At 44.3% G+C, this 20,400-nt stretch overlaps 1 protein-coding gene across 10 annotated transcripts in view; it reads left to right on the forward strand.

Annotated features, from left to right (window-relative positions):
• Positions 1-20,400, forward strand: part of KLHL29 (kelch like family member 29) — a 1,379,660-nt gene that overhangs the window by 943,387 nt on the left and 415,873 nt on the right. Inside the window, exon 1 of one of the 10 annotated variants that reach the window (XM_068280228.1) lies at positions 8,236-8,322. The exons of the other annotated variants lie outside the window; for them this stretch is intronic. Within the exon in view, the coding sequence (XP_068136329.1) occupies positions 8,293-8,322 (30 nt within the window). The 5' untranslated portion in view covers positions 8,236-8,292. Of the gene's footprint in view, positions 1-8,235; positions 8,323-20,400 lie in introns of those variants that run through there. 10 annotated transcript variants of the gene reach the window in all.

A 20,400-nucleotide genomic window follows, 5' to 3' on the forward strand; every position in this document is an offset into this window, starting at 1 on the left:
TCTACTGTGGTGCTGGAGAAAACCTCTGAGAGTCCATTGGACTACAAGAAGATCCAATCAGATAATCATTAAAGAAATGAACCCTTATTGGAAGGGGCAATGCTGAAGTGGAAGCTGAAATATGATGAATGCACGATTCATTTGAGAAGACCCTGATGCTGGGGAAGATCAAGGGCAAAAGGAGGAGGGGACAGCAGAGAATGAGATGGCTTCATAGTATCATGGGAGCAACAAATATGAGCTTGGAGAAGCTTTGGGAGGCAGTAGAGGATGGAGGGGCCTGACATGCTGTGGCCCATGGGGTCACAAAGAGTCCGACACGAATGAACAAGAACAACGATAAGTGTTTTTAAGGTTTATCAGGTTCATTTTTAGCCGTTTTGGTGCCCTACGTAGCATGACCCGATGTTACCACCCCACCACTCCCTTACCCCTTCCATCAACACCCCAAATTGCTTTCGAATTTGTATGCAGGGAAAAACGAAGGGTCGACAGCATTTTCTCGCATCAGGCATGCAACTCCCCATAGCTGCACATGGCAGAGCAGGAGATCCGGTATTCCTGACAATATTGTCAGATCTGACAAGATTAGCCGCATGCTTGTTTCTGGTGTACTTCAGATACTACTGCTGCCAAATAGATCAACAAGAGTGCCGGGTAACTGGAATTGTTTAAACGGAACTAAATATCGCAATTTCCATATTCTCCTCACTTCAGTTGTCCTTTAAGTCTCCTAGTGCAAAACTGTTAAGCTCTTTTGAATTGTGTCAGCTCTGTGCCTAGATACCGTAAGTCATTCTACCTCTATGCCTAGACCAGCCTTTCTCAGCCTTTTTACCCTGGAGGACCCTGCAAGTCATTTTTGGATCTCAAGGAACCCCTGGCATGGGGTTTAAAACCTGGTGTCGATGTTTATGCCACTACTCCCTATTACAATGCCCTTGATTACAATGTCTCCTTATTCTAGTCATTTTTATTAATGTACTCATTATTATTCTGACCCCCAATTTAATGCTTCTTTTTACATTAGCCCATATTATAGTGTGCTCTCTATCATACTTCCCCCACGATGGGGGAAAATGCCAAGGAACCCCTGCAGAGTACTCAAGGAACCCTGGTTGAGAAAGCCTGGCCTAGATTCATTAAATTGAGGTATACGTATCTGTTTTTTAAATCTAAACTACTAGTATGTGGCTTAAGCAAATCTCACAAAAACCTTAGTCTGGAATCTCGTGTGTGATGAAACGCGGAAAAGCCGCTGCCTCTCAAGGTGAGGCGGCTGTTTCCGCGTCCAGCAGGACGTCACTACGCGGAAAAAACGCCGCATGCCGCATAGGCAGAGCGTCGGAATATGCATTGGGAACGGCGGAATCCGCATTAGAGGCGGCTCCCGCACTCAGTTCACTGGATACATTGCAAAACAGTACTGGTGTGGCTGGGACTGATAGTCCACCTAGATTCAGAGTGAAACGCGCGCGCGCACAGAAGCAGAGCTTAAATAACAGCCAGAAGGGAGTCGGCTGACCAGGCGGGTCAGCTGACATTTTCCACTACTCTCATTGGTCCAGCAATTAGGGAGGTCCTGGAGAGGTCCTTGTGTATATATACTGCTGGCTGTTCACTTGCTCTTTGTCTGGCGTTGCAAACACATACGTGGGAGCACTCAGACCTGTAGTCCGATCCTTAAGTGTGCCGGGACCAGCTGGAGCTGTAATCCTACACTTAGCTAGATTCTGTTGATAGCTTAAAGTACTAGTTTGATTGTGATTATCTGTTATGACTCTTTGCCTGCCTGACTATCCTCCTGAACTCTGATCTTGTACCTTGCCATTCTGATTCTCTGTTGCCGAACCCCGGCTCGTCCTTAGACTCTGCTTCTGCCTCCTGATCTTGTACCTCGATATTTCTGATACCCTGTTGCCGAACCCTGCCTGTACCTAGACTCCGCCTCTGCCTTCTGAATCTGTACTTTATCTGTATCTGTCCGTGTGTTACAACCTGGCTTGTCCGACCTCGAGAACCGACCTTACTATTGGAGGCGGTTCCCCGTCCTGTTAGTGACACTACCTCCTGAGTGTCACTTTCAGACTAACCTTCCTACTGTCAGCCTGACTCCTCCCGCCTTGGAGAGTTCAGGTCTGCGGAAGGAATCTGTGCAGTACTCCTTGCTGCACTGAGGCCTAGTCCTCTAAGTGTTACTGTTACACCAAACACTACACTCTACTCAGGTGGACAGAGGTTAGCTGGTATATCGGATTATCGGTGATACTGCAGATCACTTATAATCTGGTATACATTTGTATTCCCAGTGATACTGCAGATCACCGGTAATCAGATCCTCTCTGTGCTTCACCGTTCGTTACATCGTGATCTTGTTTCAGACTTGCTGCATGGAGAGAACATTCATTCATGAACCAGGCAGCACAGGACACTATATGAATACAGAGGTTTTTTGAATTACAACTGCAGCATTTACAGATAATATCAGAATATGGGACTTGGACTTCACCAAACACTGTAGCTTCCCAATTCTATGACTGAAGATAGACTGGAGATAATTACTGAGCAAAAAAATATTCTATTTCCCCTTTTAGTTTTTAGTTTTTTGTCCCACTTCTCAGCATTATTCTACAGTGAAGTAGAATCCTGTAGCTGAAGGAGGCTATGTAAATGTATAACTTTGCCTGATTTAAATGGGGCAGGAAAATGGGGCCTTCTTCTACGGCAAAAGACAGTTGTGACTTAAATTATCCCTAATACCAGGCTGCCAGCTTGATGCCACATGTCAAAGTCACCATCCCGCGGGGATAAGGAGGGGGCATGCCAGTTCTGGCAGAGATTATGGAGGACGGAAATACATTTGGCCTGCTGGAGAGGACCTGATTAATTCTGGGTAGGTTCTATTTTAAAGACTGAAAAAAACAATGGTAAAAGCGTAATTGTTCATCAAGGCCTCGCGTAATGATTAGCTGTTGAAGCGAGTCATTTGGCCGCATTATTGTTGCATTGTACTGAAGTGTTTTGTTCCATTAGTTTAAAGGAACGTTTACTTGGGAAGTTAAAGTTTGACTTCTTTTTTAGCCGTAGCTGTGTGAACTAATGACTAGAAAAACAAACCATTGTGCTGACAAGCCAGGACCTGCCGCAGCGGCTGTAGGGTGGCGGGGATAAGAAAGTAGCCCCAATATCCGGAAAGCTTTTTCAATGCCTTGAACTGATGATTTTTTAAATTATCCATGCATAAAAAAGTTTTATAAAAAAAAAAAATAATAAAAAAAAATACCTGTTGCACCAATTTTTGATTCCCCATCAATTAGGGCTGGTGTTACCATAGGGCACTATAGGCATGTACTCCCCTCCCCTAGTGCCACCCTTTCTCCTTTCCTATGCAGAGTCCTGAGCGGAGTGTAAATGAGAGGTTTTGTTGCGTTATATGCAGGAACTCTGCCAAAACGCACATAATGAAAGTCAATGGGAACGCAATGGTATGCATTTTCCATGCATTCCATGCACCCTTTTTTGCAGTATTTTCGCTTCCTGTTGTCTTCCAAGTGATTTTCATAAATGGAAATATAAAAACACATGAAAAACACATACAAAACGCATATGCGTTTTGTATATGCAAACCACAAACGCATTAAAATGCACGCAAAACGCATCGCAAACGCACCAAAAAGACAGTAAACACACTCAGGGCCGCCATCAGAATTTTCCAGGCCCCGTACTTAGCAAACCTACAGGGCCCCCCCTCACGCCAAATAACAATCTGATAGGTAGATTGTGTGGGGGCAGAGCCACGGTATGTAAGGTAGAGTCAAAGCAACTTGCCTGGGGCCCATAACACCCCCCCCCCCCCCCCCGCATTGATGCGTGTTCACCAATCACGCAGCAGGGAAGAAGGAGATGACCACACAACTCCTGTTATTCCACAGTAGAATTGCCAGAAGAGGCTCGAGTGGCACTGCCACTGTTTGGGCCCCAGATCTTTCCTGGGCCCCATACTAATGTCACTCTTGTACCCCCCTGATGTCTGCCCTGAACACACTAAATAAAAGAACATTCAACATCCAACATTAACACAAAACATTACATAAAATGCAGCCTTTCACGCTGTGTCGTATGTGAACCCAGCAGCCTCTGTCTGTTTTTGTTGCAGATTTCGCCCAGGGTAGACTTTTAGGTTTGATAATCAAAGTCTGCCTGAGGGACGCCCGTTACCATGTCTGACTTGGGTGCTGGAGAGCTAGTTTTGGGCGTCTTATGCGGGTTGGTTTACTGGTCATGGATTGCACCATCTATCTAGGAGGAGGTCTGCAGAGCTGGTAGGAAAGGGCACAGGGGACAGTCCAACACCTGCTTCTGTATCAGGCTTTGGTTAACAGAAAACAAAGTATCCCGTCTCCTGAATATAAAGCAAGAGAACCCGTCATTGTTTATGTATGAAGCTCAGGTGCTCCTGAACAGAATATAGTTGTGTGATGCGGTGGACTAAGCTGCTTGATAGTATGAATTGAGATTTAAATGCACTTTGGAGGGTTGTTTTCTTCTTTAATATCCTGACACGACTACACAGCAGCCGCAGCCGTAAATAATACATGGGCCAGATTAATGCTGATAGGCCGAGCTGCGGAGGGGAAAGCGGGGAGGGTTTATTCGCACTACAAGGATAAAGGGAAGAATGGAGAACAGCGGGGATTTCATGAATACAATATGCTGCTGGATGGAGGCATTACAGCCGAGGTGGATTAAACATTGCCCAAAGGTTGCGGCATATTTTACACGCCGTTAGGGTGAATGGTTCTTAATGTGTTTTTATTTCTGACGTACACTTACCCATTGTGCGCTGGTAGGTTATTGTAACAACTGATCGGTCACCAAATCTCCTCTTTACATGAATAAATAAGGCAGATTAGAACATTACCAAATAACAACATCATTCCGTGAAAAAGGCACTCCGTGTGTACCGAGGATACAAAACATTGTTCTTTGAGATGTCATGTGACTTTTGCCTAGGATGCAGGTCACATGGTCTCCGGCTACAGGTACATTGCAGAGCGGTCATGTAAAAATGTCCTGCCTCTATCGATGCCTAACCCTAACCGAACCTTCAAAACTTTCCTCCTCCCCCCGATACCTAGCCCTACCCCCCCTCCACACACACACACACCACACCCACACACACACCCACACACACACACACACACACACACGCACGCGCACACACACACACACACACACCCGCACACGCACACGCACACACACACACACGCACACGCGCACACACACACGCACACACACGCACACACACACACGCACACACACACACAATGCCTAACCCCAACCGACCTTAAGCCACAATCCCTGCTGAAATCTGTGCAGCCTTTGATGCTAAATACTGCCTCCCCTCAGCTTTTACCTCCTAGGAGCTGCTAAAGCTACCAACACCCGAATTACCTGCTTTGCATTGCAGGTGTCTCATACAGCTGGCTACACACCGAAGTGTGTGACAGCCACAAACTACAGAGCAGATCAGCGGAGAAGATTATTGGGAAACCCCTCCCCCACTGGACCTCCTCTACAATTGCAGACTGCGTTCCAGAGCACTGAGGATTGCCAACGATCCCTCACACCGAGGCTACAGCTTGTTCAATAGGCTCCCATCAGGCTGGAGGTTTCAGGCCATTCCCACCGGGACCTCGAGGCATAAAAACACCTTTTCCCCGTCGGCTGTCAACCTCTTGAACTCCCTGTTGATTATTGATAAACTGCCTACTGATTCATTGCCCCTTGTATATTGTGTGTCCAATCAATAACTTGTCACTTCCCTTTAATTATTTATTTTCTTACACTGTTGTATATTATACTGTATATCGTGTAATGTGCGTCCTATCTCTTACTTGAGCCTTGCTTTTTTTGTGCCTAATCCAATTCTGGGCACGACCCAGTCATGCTTGGCGAATAATAAAATTATTCTTATTCTGAAATGGAAAGGAAATTTTAAACTGAATGTTAAACTGAATTGTTTTCTGTATGTTATACATGAAGCAGGGCTATTTGTAGCTCAGAAGCTCCTGTAGAATGATTGGAGCACCAGAGGTTTTGTATCAAAGTCTACCTCCAATAACCAAAGCTAAGCTTGCCATATCCTATACAGACTTGTCCAGTTTTACCCAATCTATTTATTATAGGGGTTAATAACTCTCTAACACTTCAAAATCTGTAGCCTCAGTTTCAAAGCAGACAGACCCTTTAATTGTTGGTAATGCTAATGGATCCACTATAACACAAGTAGATAAAGTGAGAAGAAAAAACAAAGTTTACATAGGTTCAGAATGGTCGTGCGTGCGAAGCGTGTTGTACACATAAAAGAGCGCACCCATAAAGCTCCTTGTTTGGTTTAGTATCATCAACTTGCTCAGGGCTAAGCGTCTTTGATATACTTGAATAGAGAATGCTGACTAGTAGGAGGGGTGCTCTTTTCATGCAGGTGTATATTTTCTTCAGATCAGCAGAACCCTCTCACCCCTCCAAAGCTAGAGACATCAGAAGAAATGCGTTGCCGTAGTTTGTTATTGTGGGTTTGTTTGTTTTTTTCAGGCAGTTTTAAATCAATGCAGTGAAATGTACTGGGCATAATCTGAATACCCAGGAACCTATTTCTGCGATTCCTTTCCCTTATAGAAGGGATGTAATATGCTGTATTTGATGTGGAGTTGCACGGTATAGGATGCTGTTAAAAGGAACCGAAATTGGGAGATCTATGGAAGCTGCCATATTTATTTCCTTTGAAACAATACCAGTTGCCTGGCAGCCCTGCTGATCTTTCTGACCAGTAGGTTCTAAATCACACACCTGAAACAAGCATGCAGCTAATCTTGTCAGATTTGTCAGAAACATCTGATCTGCATGCTTTCGGTTCTTTCACACCAGAGCCCTTTTTCAGCGTTTTAATGCAAAGTCTGTACTTTGCGTTAACCAAGGTAATAGGAAAGTCCATAGACTTTTATCTTACCTTTCACACCCGACGCTGTGTTTTGATGAGTTGCGGTATGACGCATCCCGGCGCATTCTATCCTCGGAAATCGGCGTTTCCCCGTCGATTTAATTGATGCTACTCAGCGTCGCACCGCAGATTCCCGACGACACGCCGCAACGAGTGCAGGAGCCTTTTTCCAGCATGCGTTGTAATGTGTAACCGGCCTCAGAGTCTATAGCTTAAAGCAGCTTGTCGGTATCTTGAGGGTGAAGGGGAAGGGGCGTCCCTAGCAGAAGAGGATCTCCTACAAAACGCCCACTGGGGGTGTTCCTAACACCCCTTCCCAGGCTCTAATAGGGCAGCTCTGCCTCTCCCCCACATCACTCTCCTGCCTCCCTGCACTCTGCTCTGTGATGAGAAACACAGAGCAGAGTTTCCAGAGTCGTGTCGGGTCACTGAAAGTGGCTAATATCTAGCAACAGGAGCGGCGGCGAGAGAGGCAGGAAGTGTGGCTACCTGTTCCGGCCAGACCCACGGATCAGGTGGTGTGTTTATTTTAGTGATAATTTGCCACCTCGCCATCGCTTTAAGTATTAGAGGTAGAGGATCATCAGGACAGCCAGACAGTGTGCATTATTTAAAAGGAAATAAACATGTCAGCCTCTATATCCCTCTCACCTTGGGTTCCCTTTAAAATTGCTGAAAAAAAAACAAATAAAGGAAACCTAGCTAGCCATGAAACAACTTAGTGATGAGGTCTTCAAATGCCAAAATAAACAGCATAGACTTTATTATTCGGCACTTCAACGCTTGTTTTCCCAGCGTTCTCTCCATAAAGGAAGTGTAATTTGGTGTTGTGAAAACATGCATGCATAATAACTTAAGGGAACACCAGGTACATAAAGTTGAGCATGTGTTAGCATTTATTTGGCAGCGTAGTTAGGGAGCGATAGCAAAACGGTGTTTATTTACATTCTGCAGTATAGCAAAATCCAGCAGCCCTTATTACATGTAATTGCTTCCATTAGCTCTTCCAACTGGCCAAAACCTTCTATACACAAGACATATTAAGCTTTCTGACCCATCCTGCTGCTGGTGTAACTTCTGAATAAAGCAGGTCAGAATATAAATGTCTCTCCGTAGTTGCCTCAGATCTCATCTGATTGTGTTTACATGATCACATTATGAAGAGGGCGGGACTTACATCCCATCATCTCCCCGGGAACTCGCCCATGTATAGTTAGAAGCAGCAATCAGGACTGGAGGAGGGGATTTCTTTTGCAGGAGGGAAGCCACTGGAGTCCTCGGGAAGATAGATGAACATGCTCAGCCCTGATTTACCAAGGGTACGGGTCTATACCTTATCACAAAAGCGCTTTCAAAACATACCAATCGCACCGGTAATCGAGCCGAAACGCGGCCTTAATTTGAACAGGCCCTAAGGTCAGAAATGGACTAAGCTGAAATGGGGCCCTAGGCAAGATAGCAGTTTTTGCCCCCCGCTGATGGTCACCTGGTTATTTTTAGTAAGATTTGGTTGAGGGCTAGCATCCCCCGGGATCCCAGCTTCTCTCCAGGCCCTAGGCAACTGCCTAGGTTTGTCTTGTGGATGATCTGATTAAAAAGGAACTTCAGACTAAACAAACATACTGTCATTAAGTTACATTGTATATGTTAATTAAAATAGAAAAATATGTTAATTAAAATAGATAGGTGATATAATCTCTTACCCACCCTGTTTTAAAAGAACAGGCAAATGTTTGTGATGGGCAGCCATCTTTTTGGTTCAAAGGAGGTGACAGGGAGCATGAGACACAGTTCCAAATGTCCTGTGTCCTAATCATCCCTCCCAGTTGCTAAGCAACGAGAACAACAACATCAGAAATCCCATCATGCTTTGCACAGCATCAGGGGAAAAATGCCCGGGAAGTTTTCTTTGATGGGGAGGAGCTTAGCTTCTGGGCAGCTAAAAATGAGGTTTTGATAAGAAAAACAAATTTTCTGATGCTGTGAAACTGTTAACCCTCCTGGCGGTATAAAAAATTCCGCCAGGAGGCAGCGCAGCAGTTTTTTTTGTTTTTGTTTTTTTTAAATCATGTAGTGAGCCCAGGGCTCGCTACATGATAGCCGCTGCTCAGCGGCATCCCCCCGCCTGCTTCGATCGCCTTCGGCGATCTCCGATCAGAAAATCCCGTTCAAAGAACGGGATTTCCTGGAGGGCTTCCCCCGTCGCCATGGCGACGGGCGGGATGACTTCACCGATGTTGTGACGTCATTGGGAGTCCCGATCCACCCCTCGGCGCTGCCTGGCACTGATTGGCCAGGCAGCGCATGGGGTCGGGGGGGGGGGGCGCCGCGACGGATAGCGGCGATCGGGCGCGGGGCGGCGGCGATCGGTGTGCTGGCACAGCTAGCAAAGTGCTAGCTGCGTCCAGCAAAAAAAAAAAAATAAGTAAATTGGCCCAGCAGGGCCTGAGAAAACCTCCTGCGCGGCTTACCCCGAACTATGTTCGGGGTTACCGCCAGGAAGGTTAAAGAAACACCAAGCCTATTCAGTGCTGCTGAGTAGATTTTTACTCTGGAGGTTCACTTTAAGGTAAGCTAAGGTAGCAGGCTTTTCTGGCCAGTTCAATCAACTTGATTAAATCTGCTACATCGGCAATATATCCAATCATTTTTGGTCAGTTTATCGATTGAAAGTGTGATTGAACTTGTTGTAAAATCTGCACCTGAGAGGCTGGGGCAAAACTGGTGCATCTGATGCACTCATAGAATTCAATTGCAGGGATCAATCTACTTGGCATGTCAAGTTTTGAGCTGCATAAAATCTGCATGCAAGCTGGAACTATTTACAACCCATTGACCATCGCTGGCAAAGCCACTCATTTCACATTTGCTTCAGAAAACACCTTGGGCACTTAAAACAGGGGTGGAGGCATCCAATCCATTAAAGATAGGCTTATAAACTGTTAATCTTATAAACAGAGGGGTGATCTTACCAATCTAATAAACAGAGGTAATCTTACCTCTCTTGAAGAATTTGGACCAGTTTATCGAAAAAAAAGATCATTTATTAGATTAGAGAACAAAAAATTGACAATGCATTTCATGGGTGCTTGCCCGCTTCCTCCGGTCAGTGAAAAAACAGGTGTCTCAACTGCTACAGCTGCATGAGCGCCTATCCAGGTCAGTTAAAAAACAGGTGCCTTAACTGCTATGGCTGTGCAGCAAGCATGAGCGTCTAGATGAGCCTGGGGTTGTTACACTCACAGGGCCAGATTTATCAAAGCAATACGGACATTTTTTTCTTCTTAAACAGTTCTAACCAGCAGGGGAACTGTTCTGCATGATAATGAGAAACTTCTCAAATCCTACGTAATAGCGGCTGTTTAGCGTGAATTTCTAGAGCTGCACTACAGTTAAGAAAAGTGCAAACCCATCCCTAAACTGCTGCAGATTAAGAAGTGCTTAATAGTAGTTCTACAGATGCAGTACAGCAGTGCAGGCTAGGCATAATTTGTTGCCAGGTGTCCAGTGAAGCTGTTCTGTGCTTAGCCCTTTTAGTGCTGGACATTGATGCAATACAGCAGATGTATTGGTTACCTCAGCAACAGCAATTTCCCTCACGCACTGCACTGCCTGAGAGACCTTCCTAACTCCTCCTATTCCTAACAGTTTAAGAAGGAATCTGCACTACTTAGTGATTTCTTAAAGATAACCTGAACTGAATTATTAAAATAAACATACACAGGTCATAATTACCTCCCGTGTAGTCTACTTATCGACCTCTTTCTCCTCTCCCGCATCCTGTTTGTCCACTGTGATCGATCAAATTCTCCATCCTCTATCTTGAAAATGGCCATTACTCCATAACAGCCTCCTGGTCAAAACACTGTTAAACTGTAATATTGTTCACTTGAGCCATAGGGAAACATGGACATTACCTTGCACATTCAGTTATAACTGACACGCGCTGATCTATAACTGACAGCAACTGGTATATTTCAATTCTGACAAAATATTGTCAGAACTGGAAGGGATCACTGTAAGAAGAAAATGGTGATCTTCTGAGAGGCACTGACAGTGAGGTAAGTATGTAATATTCATTTGTAGGTACATTGTGTATTTATTTTAAATAATTTTACTCAGTTCAGGTTCCCTTTAAGATGTTATATTGAATATTATTATTATTTTAGATTCACTGTGAAAATGCTGCTGAATCAGCCAACAAATCATAACATGTACATCATATCCAGGGACTTCCTCACCAAAGCACCACTGCAGGGCAGCCTTGTCTGGGTATAATTATGAGGATGCCGTTTGATTGAACACGTTGCCTTGCGTAGGCCTTCTCTCACCTACTTGCGCACAAAGGTCAGACCATTATTCCGAGCCCAATAACCGAACATGACTTCTGCACCTTCTCTCTCTCCTTTGTGTTGATCAGCATTAATGATTTTAATTTGAACTCTTGCCTTTTGCCGTAAGACTTTGAACAGTAATCAGTATTACTCCAGGGTCATTATAAATAAATGCGCGCTCCTCTATTCAGCCAGTCAATAATCATTTCTGCAGAGCAGCCCCAGCCGAGCAATATCCCGCGGAGCGCCGGCAGCACCGAGCCTCTCTTTATACGGTGATGAGGTTTAAATCATCCCCATCGCTGGTTCTTTAAATTCAAAAGGTTATATGCTAAAAGGCCTCGGTGTCAATTCTAGAAGAGAAAAGAGGGCTCAGAATTATTGACGATCTGCCACCGTCATGGAGATTTGTTAATAAGTGTAAGGCTTATCTTTATATTTCCAGTTCCAGTGGCAAGTCCTGGCAAGACGGGAGTCTCTGGGAAAGTCAATAAATGTAATACCTTGTATGAGTTGAAGTAATGTATTATAAATGAGCGTGTTATTAGCATGATAGTGTAGCTACAGTCGCTCTCATGCTCTTTGAACGCTTACCCAGGGACTTCATAAAGCCTAGCTATTAATAGTCACCATTTGGCATTTGGGGGATATTTGTAATTCAGTAATAAGCTGTAATGGCGGCGATGTTGCTAAGTGGTTAGCATTTTTACTTTAAAATTATGGGGTCCTGAGCTGAAATCCACAAGGGACGCTATCTGATAAGGTCTTCTGTAGATCTGCAGTATAGATCTGCAGTATGGCTGGTATTATCAGCTGATCAAACTGATAACATGCTTCTCAATCAGTCCGCCTAAGCATCGCCATCATTTGTAAGGACGTTATTTTAAAATATTTATACTTTTAAAAAAAGGTTTTAAAAAAAATAGTTTTATCTTCATAGACCAGAACCTGGATGCTCACACCCAGTTAGTCTGAGCTACTCCCCTTGTAGTTACATGGTCATAGGAGGGGAGGAGTGATTGAGCTGCCTGCTTGCTGTTGCCAAGGAGTAGCGGAGAGAGCGGGGACACGCGCCGGCGGAGCAGGCAATCTATTGCTGCTAGCGTCGGTCGTCACGACGCCGCTATCAACGCACTCCCGACCCGCCGGCGATCGAGCGAAATCTTTCGCATGGACGGATCGACGGGAACCATCGATTTCGGATGGAAATCGATAGTTCGGTCAGCATTTGCACAACGATTTCACAGCAGATTTGATCACAGTGATCGAATCTGCTGTATATCGGCGGGAAAAGCGTTAGGTGTATGGGCCCCTTAAGCCTACTAACTCACAACTTATAAGGGAGCATATTCTCAGACTGACTAGAAAGGGAAAAGTGGGGAAGTGTTTAGGGAGCTGCAGGTTGATGAAGCATCATTTTCCATTTTTTTAAATTATCATTATTATTTTGTTCAATGCGGGAGTTTTTCCAACAGCCCCACCCAAGCCTCCAGAGCCCACTTTTACTCTGTTTCTACTTTGCAGAGTGCAGAAGAGCTGTGTAAATATATGGGTATAAATATCTGTGCTTGAGAGTTCAGATGTCATGAAGCAGCCAAAGTTCAGTACTCAGAAAAAAAACCTTTTCAAGCAATCTGTGTAATGCTTCTGGATTATTCCTTATACTTGTAGTCCACCAACAACACCCATTATAAGGCAGACTTACCAAATCGTTGAAAGACCCAAGTTATAACCTGTGTGTCATTCAATCAGATAGGCACTGTAGTCTCAACTCCACGTTCCTTTCTCCAGCCACTTTATCCAATGTTACTCCTGGAGTAACGTGTTTAAAATAAAAACACACCTCTAAGTGTATACTAATTATTTTATTTTCTCATTATGGGCTTCAATTCAATGCAGCAAGAATGAAATAAACTAACAACATCTGCTCACGTGCAGGCCAGTATTACAGGGACCTGATTGAAAAAATATACAATATGTAACTGTGGGACACCATTCCACTGTCCACTGCCTACTGGTTTTGCAAATAGCATCATCAGGGGCTCACGGCTCATAAGCCCCTGATGATGCTATTTGCGAAACAGGTTGGGTGGGGTGGAACGGTGATGGTGCTCACGTGTATATATTGCTCATTTCTTCAATGTGATTTGATGTTTTTTGTTGATTGAGTGGCACGCGCATTCAGAAAACAGGCCTTACTGTTACCGTGTGCAGTACCCAGACCACACTCAGAATGGAGATGTTTTCATAGGCAGGCTGTATTTTCTGCAGGTCATGAATTATAAGAAAAATCATTCTATCTTGCTAGCGGTACATCCGAAATACAGATAGCCTTTACAAATCCATCTCTGAATTCTGAGTTTTGTTCGGAGTCGCCCTTTAACCGCCCCTCGCTATCGCATGTTCTTCATTTTCTCTCCTTCCTGTATTTACATAACAGTGACCTATATAAAAGCCTTCTTGAATACTAAGCACTCTACTCGCCTTCGATATGAATAAACATGGTGATTTAATTCAGCTTCTAACCTTTTGACTTAAAGAATAAAGTGATTTATGCAGAATAATTTTAAGGCGGGAAAAAAAATCGCATTGAAAAGCTAAGAATATGTGTGCTTTTCAGTTTATCTTAATAGGAAAAAAATAAAACGAGACAGCAGTTTCTGGCCCCGCACCATTAATCCTTTCTTCCATCAGGAAAGTACACATTCTATAGGAAGCTAATATTGACCACCGAAAGCAAAGCCCTTAAGCGGCACAACAAGCATAACCTAGTTATTTCAATATAAATTAAATACTAGATCATTATACAGGAAAAACACAGAAGGGGAAAACAAAGCGCTCCACAATCTCTCCCAGCGCTACAGGCTCTCTTTATCTGACTCAAACTCATTGTCCTTTAACACATTATCCAGTCCACAGGCTCATTGATTTCATATGTGGCCTCTGATTATGTGCTACGAACATTATCCATCTACCCTGACAATCTAATTGTAATGAAATCCCTCTGGATACTTCAAGCAGAAAAAAACAAACTATCGTTTCGATCAATCCTACGTTAGCTGTCAGAGCTTGACAGAGGCAGATGTATTCATCAAACTTATTATGGTGCAATATACATACTGGAAGATGCTGGATGCAATTGAAGAATAGGTGGGTAAGATGGAGGGTTGTGCGTGCGTGTGGTGGTGGTGGGGGGGTTTAGGGAGTGGTAGACACACACACACACACACACACCACGCACACGCGCACACACACACACACACACCACACACACACGCACGCACGCGCACACACACACACACACACACACACACACACCACACACACGCACACACACACACACACACACACACACCAACACACACCAACACACACACACACACACACACACACACACACACACACACACACACACACACACACACACCACACACACACACACACATACACACACACACATACACACACACACACACTCACACACCACACGCGCACACACACACACACCACACGCACGCGCGCACACACACACACACACACCACACACACGCACGCACACACGCACACAGACACACACACACACACACACACACCAACACACCCCCACACACACACACACCACACACACACACACACACCACACACACGCACACGCACACACGCACACGCACATACACACACACACATACACACACACACCACACACACACACCACACACGCGCACACGCACACACACACACACACACACACACAGACACACACACACACACACACACACACACACACACACAGAGACACACACACACACACACACACACACACACACACACACACACATATATGTTTATACTGTAGTTGCGTACATTTACTGATGGCGCCCATTGTAAAGGGAAAAGGAAATATGCTTTAATAGACTATCGGTAAAGTAACCGATATCCTACTACTTAATTCATACAGTAAAATGTTGGTAATATTTACCAACATTTCATTATGACGTAAGCTAACCCCACTCTTATACAGAACCCTACCTCTAGCGATGCCTAACTGTAAGACCCCCCTGGTGGTGGTACCTATGCTAACACCTCCCTCCGGTGCTGCGTAACCATAACTCCCCTCTGGTGTGCCTAAATTTAACCCGGCCTGGTGGTTCCTAAACTCAAAGCGGATCTGAGATGAAAAACTAACTATAACAAGTAACTTGCCTATATATCTTATCTAAAGTTTAGATAGCTTACACAGCAAATCTAGCTGCAAACAGCTTTAATAGAAAATTATTATTTCTTCCTGTGATATAATGACAGCGGCCATGTTGTTTGTAAACATTACACAGAGGCAGGCTTATCTGCATCTTGAGCACTTTATGCTGTGAAAAAAAACGAATCCTCCCTCCTCCCCTCTGCCTCTGAAATCTCTGGCTAGTAATACCTCCCCCTCCTCCTGCCCAGACTGAGCTCCCATGAGCCCTTGCTACTGTCTGTTAGTGCCTTGGCTCTCTGAAAACCTGTGGGCGTGGCTTGATTAGTTTATAGGGAATTAGAGTATTAAAACAAAACAAAAAAAGTATTTTGCTTGAGGAATGCCCTATAAACAATAGGAAAGGAACAAAATTATGCAATGGGTAAAAGTTCATCTCGGATCCACTTTAACACCCCCTGCAGTTTGCTGTTCAATTTCATCAATTGCTGATAATAACATGGGCCTATGGGGTGCCATTTTTTTTACATAGTTTTTTTTTTACACAGTGTGCTATCTTAAAACATACCAGTTTAAAGCCTTCAGACTTGCTAAAATAAGTGAGGCCTAAAGTAAACCTCATGTTTATAACATCTCTTATCCTCAAACACATCCAAATCAAAAATTGACCACGTTTCCCCCCCCCCGCTGGTACACATATCTACGTCCCTTAAAACTTCACTTGAGCACCATGGGCGTAGATATGCGTACCTCTATATGCTCCGCTCCCGTTCATTTGTGTCCCCATCCCGCTAGTCCATGATCGGTGAATGGGAACATGTGTTCCCAAAACAGATCACAGTGCCTGGGATGAATGAAAGCCAGCATCAGCAAGATGCTGACATTCAGTCACAAAGTGAAAGTAAATTTCATACACATCACACTTCCTGTGTACTGTACTGTTCACTACTGGAATTAAGTGTGGCAACATCTTGTGATCAAAAAGTAAAAATACATCCACATACACTTTTATGTAGAATAAATAAATGTTTTATTCATTTTTAGTCCCTTTCACCACTACCCCATAGTTACCAACATAAAACACTTGTTAAAAAAAAAAAAAAGACAATTATAACAAACAAACAAAAGAAAAACAAATCTTAGGGCCTTTCTTTTAAATATGTATGGGATAATTATTGATATAGTATAAAAAACACTAAACAGAGCAAATCTAGCTGCAAACAGCTTCAGCAGTATATGATTTATTCCTGTGATACAATGAGAGCGGCCATGTTCTGCTTGTGATCATTTCACAAGCAAGCTGATCTGTATCTCCACCCCTCAGCCTGTGAAAACTTCACTCCCCTCTCCTCCTCCCCTCTATCTCTAAAAATATCTGCCTAGTAACACCTCCTCCTGCCCAGACTGAGCTCCCATGAGCCCTTGCTACATGGGTCTGAGAGTGCCAAGGCACTCTGGAGAAGCTGTGGGCGAGGCTTGTTTAGTTTATAGGCAATTAAAGTATTAAAAAACAGTATTGGGCTTGAGGAAACTATATGAAAGGAACACAATTATGCAATGAGTAAAAGTTTAACAAAGGTGGGCTAGTAGCTACATAGTATTGTTTTTTCCATTTATAATGCTGGGGTGCAATACAATTTATTTTTTTCTTTTTAGTTTAGTTCACCTTTAATATTTGTGTGATTTTAACGCTTTCTTATGGAGATAGCTGCCTCTGTATTGTGTTTTTGACAGGCTTATTTTGGTTTAGTAGCACCAGATTCCAGTTATAAGTTTTTCTTTCGTACTGCAGTCACACCAATAACTCCCTACGAGGCATTTGGAGAACTTGTAACGTCCAAGAGCTGCGCATCCTCTGACTGCTTATATACGACTTAAGCCTTGTTTGTGTTTATGGTTCTAATTACATACTCTGCCTGACTGATTCTCTCTCAGTGAAAGTCTATCAAGTAGTCAGGCATAGTATATCATTAAAATCTCTAAAACACAAACAAGGTTTATATATTATTTGCAGACGGAAGAAACATAAGAATGTGGTTATCACGTGAAGCGCGCAGGGTCGATGCAGTGAACGTGAAGGCCTTGCTGGTCTGGTGCCAGAAATCTTGGTACCTGAGGGTAATTATACCAGTTTATGGGGTTGAATAACATAGAGTAGAGGCAGCACAATAACAACAACCCAGGGGGGCCCATGATAGTTTCACAATTGTCCAAACTCTCCACCCCCCCTCTCCCGCACAAAGTTTGCCCCAACACCATTGCAGAGCAGCGCAGGGAGCAGAGTAATAGTTACCTGCTTCCACCACTGGGGGTCTCCTTTATGCATCAAAGCCGCACACCCTCTACTGCCATTTGCCGATGCGAGTCACGTGACTGGAAGCCAGCGAATGTCAGTAGAGAGTGTGTGGTGTGATGCATGAAGAAGAGACCTTCAGCGCTGGAGCTGGTAAATATTACACTGCTCCCTACACTACTCTGCATAGCAGGTGGGCATCTCAGATTAGTTATGCGTTAAGCGCCTGTTTGCGTAGCTGAAACATCTTTGTCCAAATTCTCAGCAGTTGCCTCTTTTTAGCCAGTTCCTAGAATGAGGGTCATTTGTATTGTCTGCCTTTGGCAGAGCCAGATTACCCATAAAGCTTCCTAGGCAGCAGGGACAGACCTACCATATAGCCACCGGAATCATGTGATTCAGGCGGAAAAATCTAGAGGGCAGCATTTGGGCAAACAGTTTGGGCTACGTGCGCTCTGCATCCTTTCCGTTCTCCTGCCTGCCTTCCTGGAACATACACTACCCGCCTCATCCACGCATCCCCCAATCCCTGTCACCTGCCACCCTTCCCTATGACATCATAGGGCATGCTATTGTAAAACACCATCACCGGCGAGAGAACACCATAGCAACCCTATGACCGGCAAGAGAACACCATAGCCAGTCAGAGGAAAAGCTTTGGCCCCTGAACAATCAAGTGGGGGTGCTGGCACCAGACCTGCCAATCACAGCTGCACGCTGCTCCCTTTGCTAACTGGTGCCGATGGTCTCTCAGACGGGACCATGGCACAGTCATTGGGCCAATCACTGCACTCGATCAGTAGCAGTGACATCTGATAGGTCACTGCTACTGATCATGTGCAGTGATTGGCCCAATGACAGCCCTGCATACATATATTGTCATTTTCAGGAAAAACAAAACAAAACATGCTCTTTATTGTGAACTCTCTATAACACATTTCTGTATTGCTGTAATTGCGTTAGTGTGACTTGCATTAGACGTGATTTGTCACAGTGGGAATAGACATGTTTATGACCCAGGTCCTTTTTGCTGAAATACACCATGACCTTCGGTGACATCTGCCCTTGAAGGACGTTCCTTGGGGGGACCCTTCCGCTTTCAGCTTGCGTGCTTTGTTTCAAATGTGACTGTTATCGGTACAGCTCTCCCTGCGATACGCCTGGCCTATAGCCGTCATATCATTATTTCCTATAATTTATTTATTTATTTTTTCCTACACTCTGACTTTTTCTCTCTCTCTCGAGCTGTGTCTCTGGCTTGCATGCAATTCTCTCTTCACTAATTATTTCCCTAGTGAGTTGAACAATTGTGATAAATTACCAACGCGTTCGGTTAGCCGCCGGAGCAAACATCATTCTGCTTTTTATATCTGTTGAGGGGAGAGTGGCAGAAAAAGAGATTTTTATCATTATCTTTCTGGGGCGATTCATATTGTCTTTCTTTAATGCCAATAAAATACGGAACGGGACCGGCGAGGAAAAAAGGGAGAGAAATATTTTGATTGCGAGTGGCAGAGTTTTCAAAACACGGATTTGATTAATTGCCGGCGTTGCGAGTTGGCTGCATCTCCCTTTGGTGTATTGTGAAGTTTATTTATATAGATCCTAATATTATCTGCTTGACTCTAGCACAGGAATGATGTCCTCGCGAGGCCTTGAAATGCGTTATAGCGGGCAATAAATCCACGTTCTGGCAAATATAATGGCACGCTCTGCTTTGCTCATGGACCGTTTTAAGCTGACGCGTTTTGAGTCAAGGATATTTGGGCTCTAAAATATAATTGGCGAGTCAGAAAGGGAAAGTAGCCCCCTCTGTAATTTAAATTGTTACTTAAAGGAGAGAGTTTTATGGGTTTTAAGTCAGTGTTATTTATGCTTTGTTTGAAAGTTTTTTGTTGACCAAAGTTTTGTATCTGTTTCGAAAAAAGCCCCAGCTCAGCTACAGTGTTCTCCCTAGAATCGTTTTCCTGCGGGGTGGCATGAAAAAGTAGCCGGGTGGGGCGAGATGAGAGAATGCAGGGCTGGTGCTTCTGTGAGCAAATCTGCTTACAGCATAGCAGGAGTTGAGCTGAAGACAACCGGGTGCTCAACAAAACTAGCCGGGTGGAGCACCCGGCTAAAAGAGCCTGGGGAGAACACTGAGCTATATATATTTTTTTAAATTGTGTTCAAAATAATGTTGCAAAAATGTACATTCAACTGTACTCCATGGATTAGGGGTCCAGAGCAGAGGCATAACTAGAGGGGAGCAGCACCTGCGATCGCAGAAGGGGCGAGAGTTGTGGGGATCCCAACCACTAACCTTTCCTTGTTCCCATACAGGGGACTATACCTCAGATCGAGTGTTTTTGTGGCTACACTTGTTATGGGTGTGAAGATCATAATGTTGTTTTATGACCCTTGTAAGATGGGCCCCAAGGGCACCAAGGGGAGGCAAGGGAAGGGGTGTGGACATTGAGGGGAGAAGAGGCATCAATGAATTCTAGTTATGCCACTCTGGGGGAACCCAACTACTAACCTTTCCTTCCTCTGATACAGGAGACTATACTTCAGATTTGGAGTTTTTATGGCTACA

The sequence above is a fragment of the Hyperolius riggenbachi genome, chromosome 4, assembly GCF_040937935.1.
Source record: "Hyperolius riggenbachi isolate aHypRig1 chromosome 4, aHypRig1.pri, whole genome shotgun sequence".
Classification (NCBI taxonomy): Eukaryota; Metazoa; Chordata; class Amphibia; order Anura; family Hyperoliidae; genus Hyperolius; species Hyperolius riggenbachi.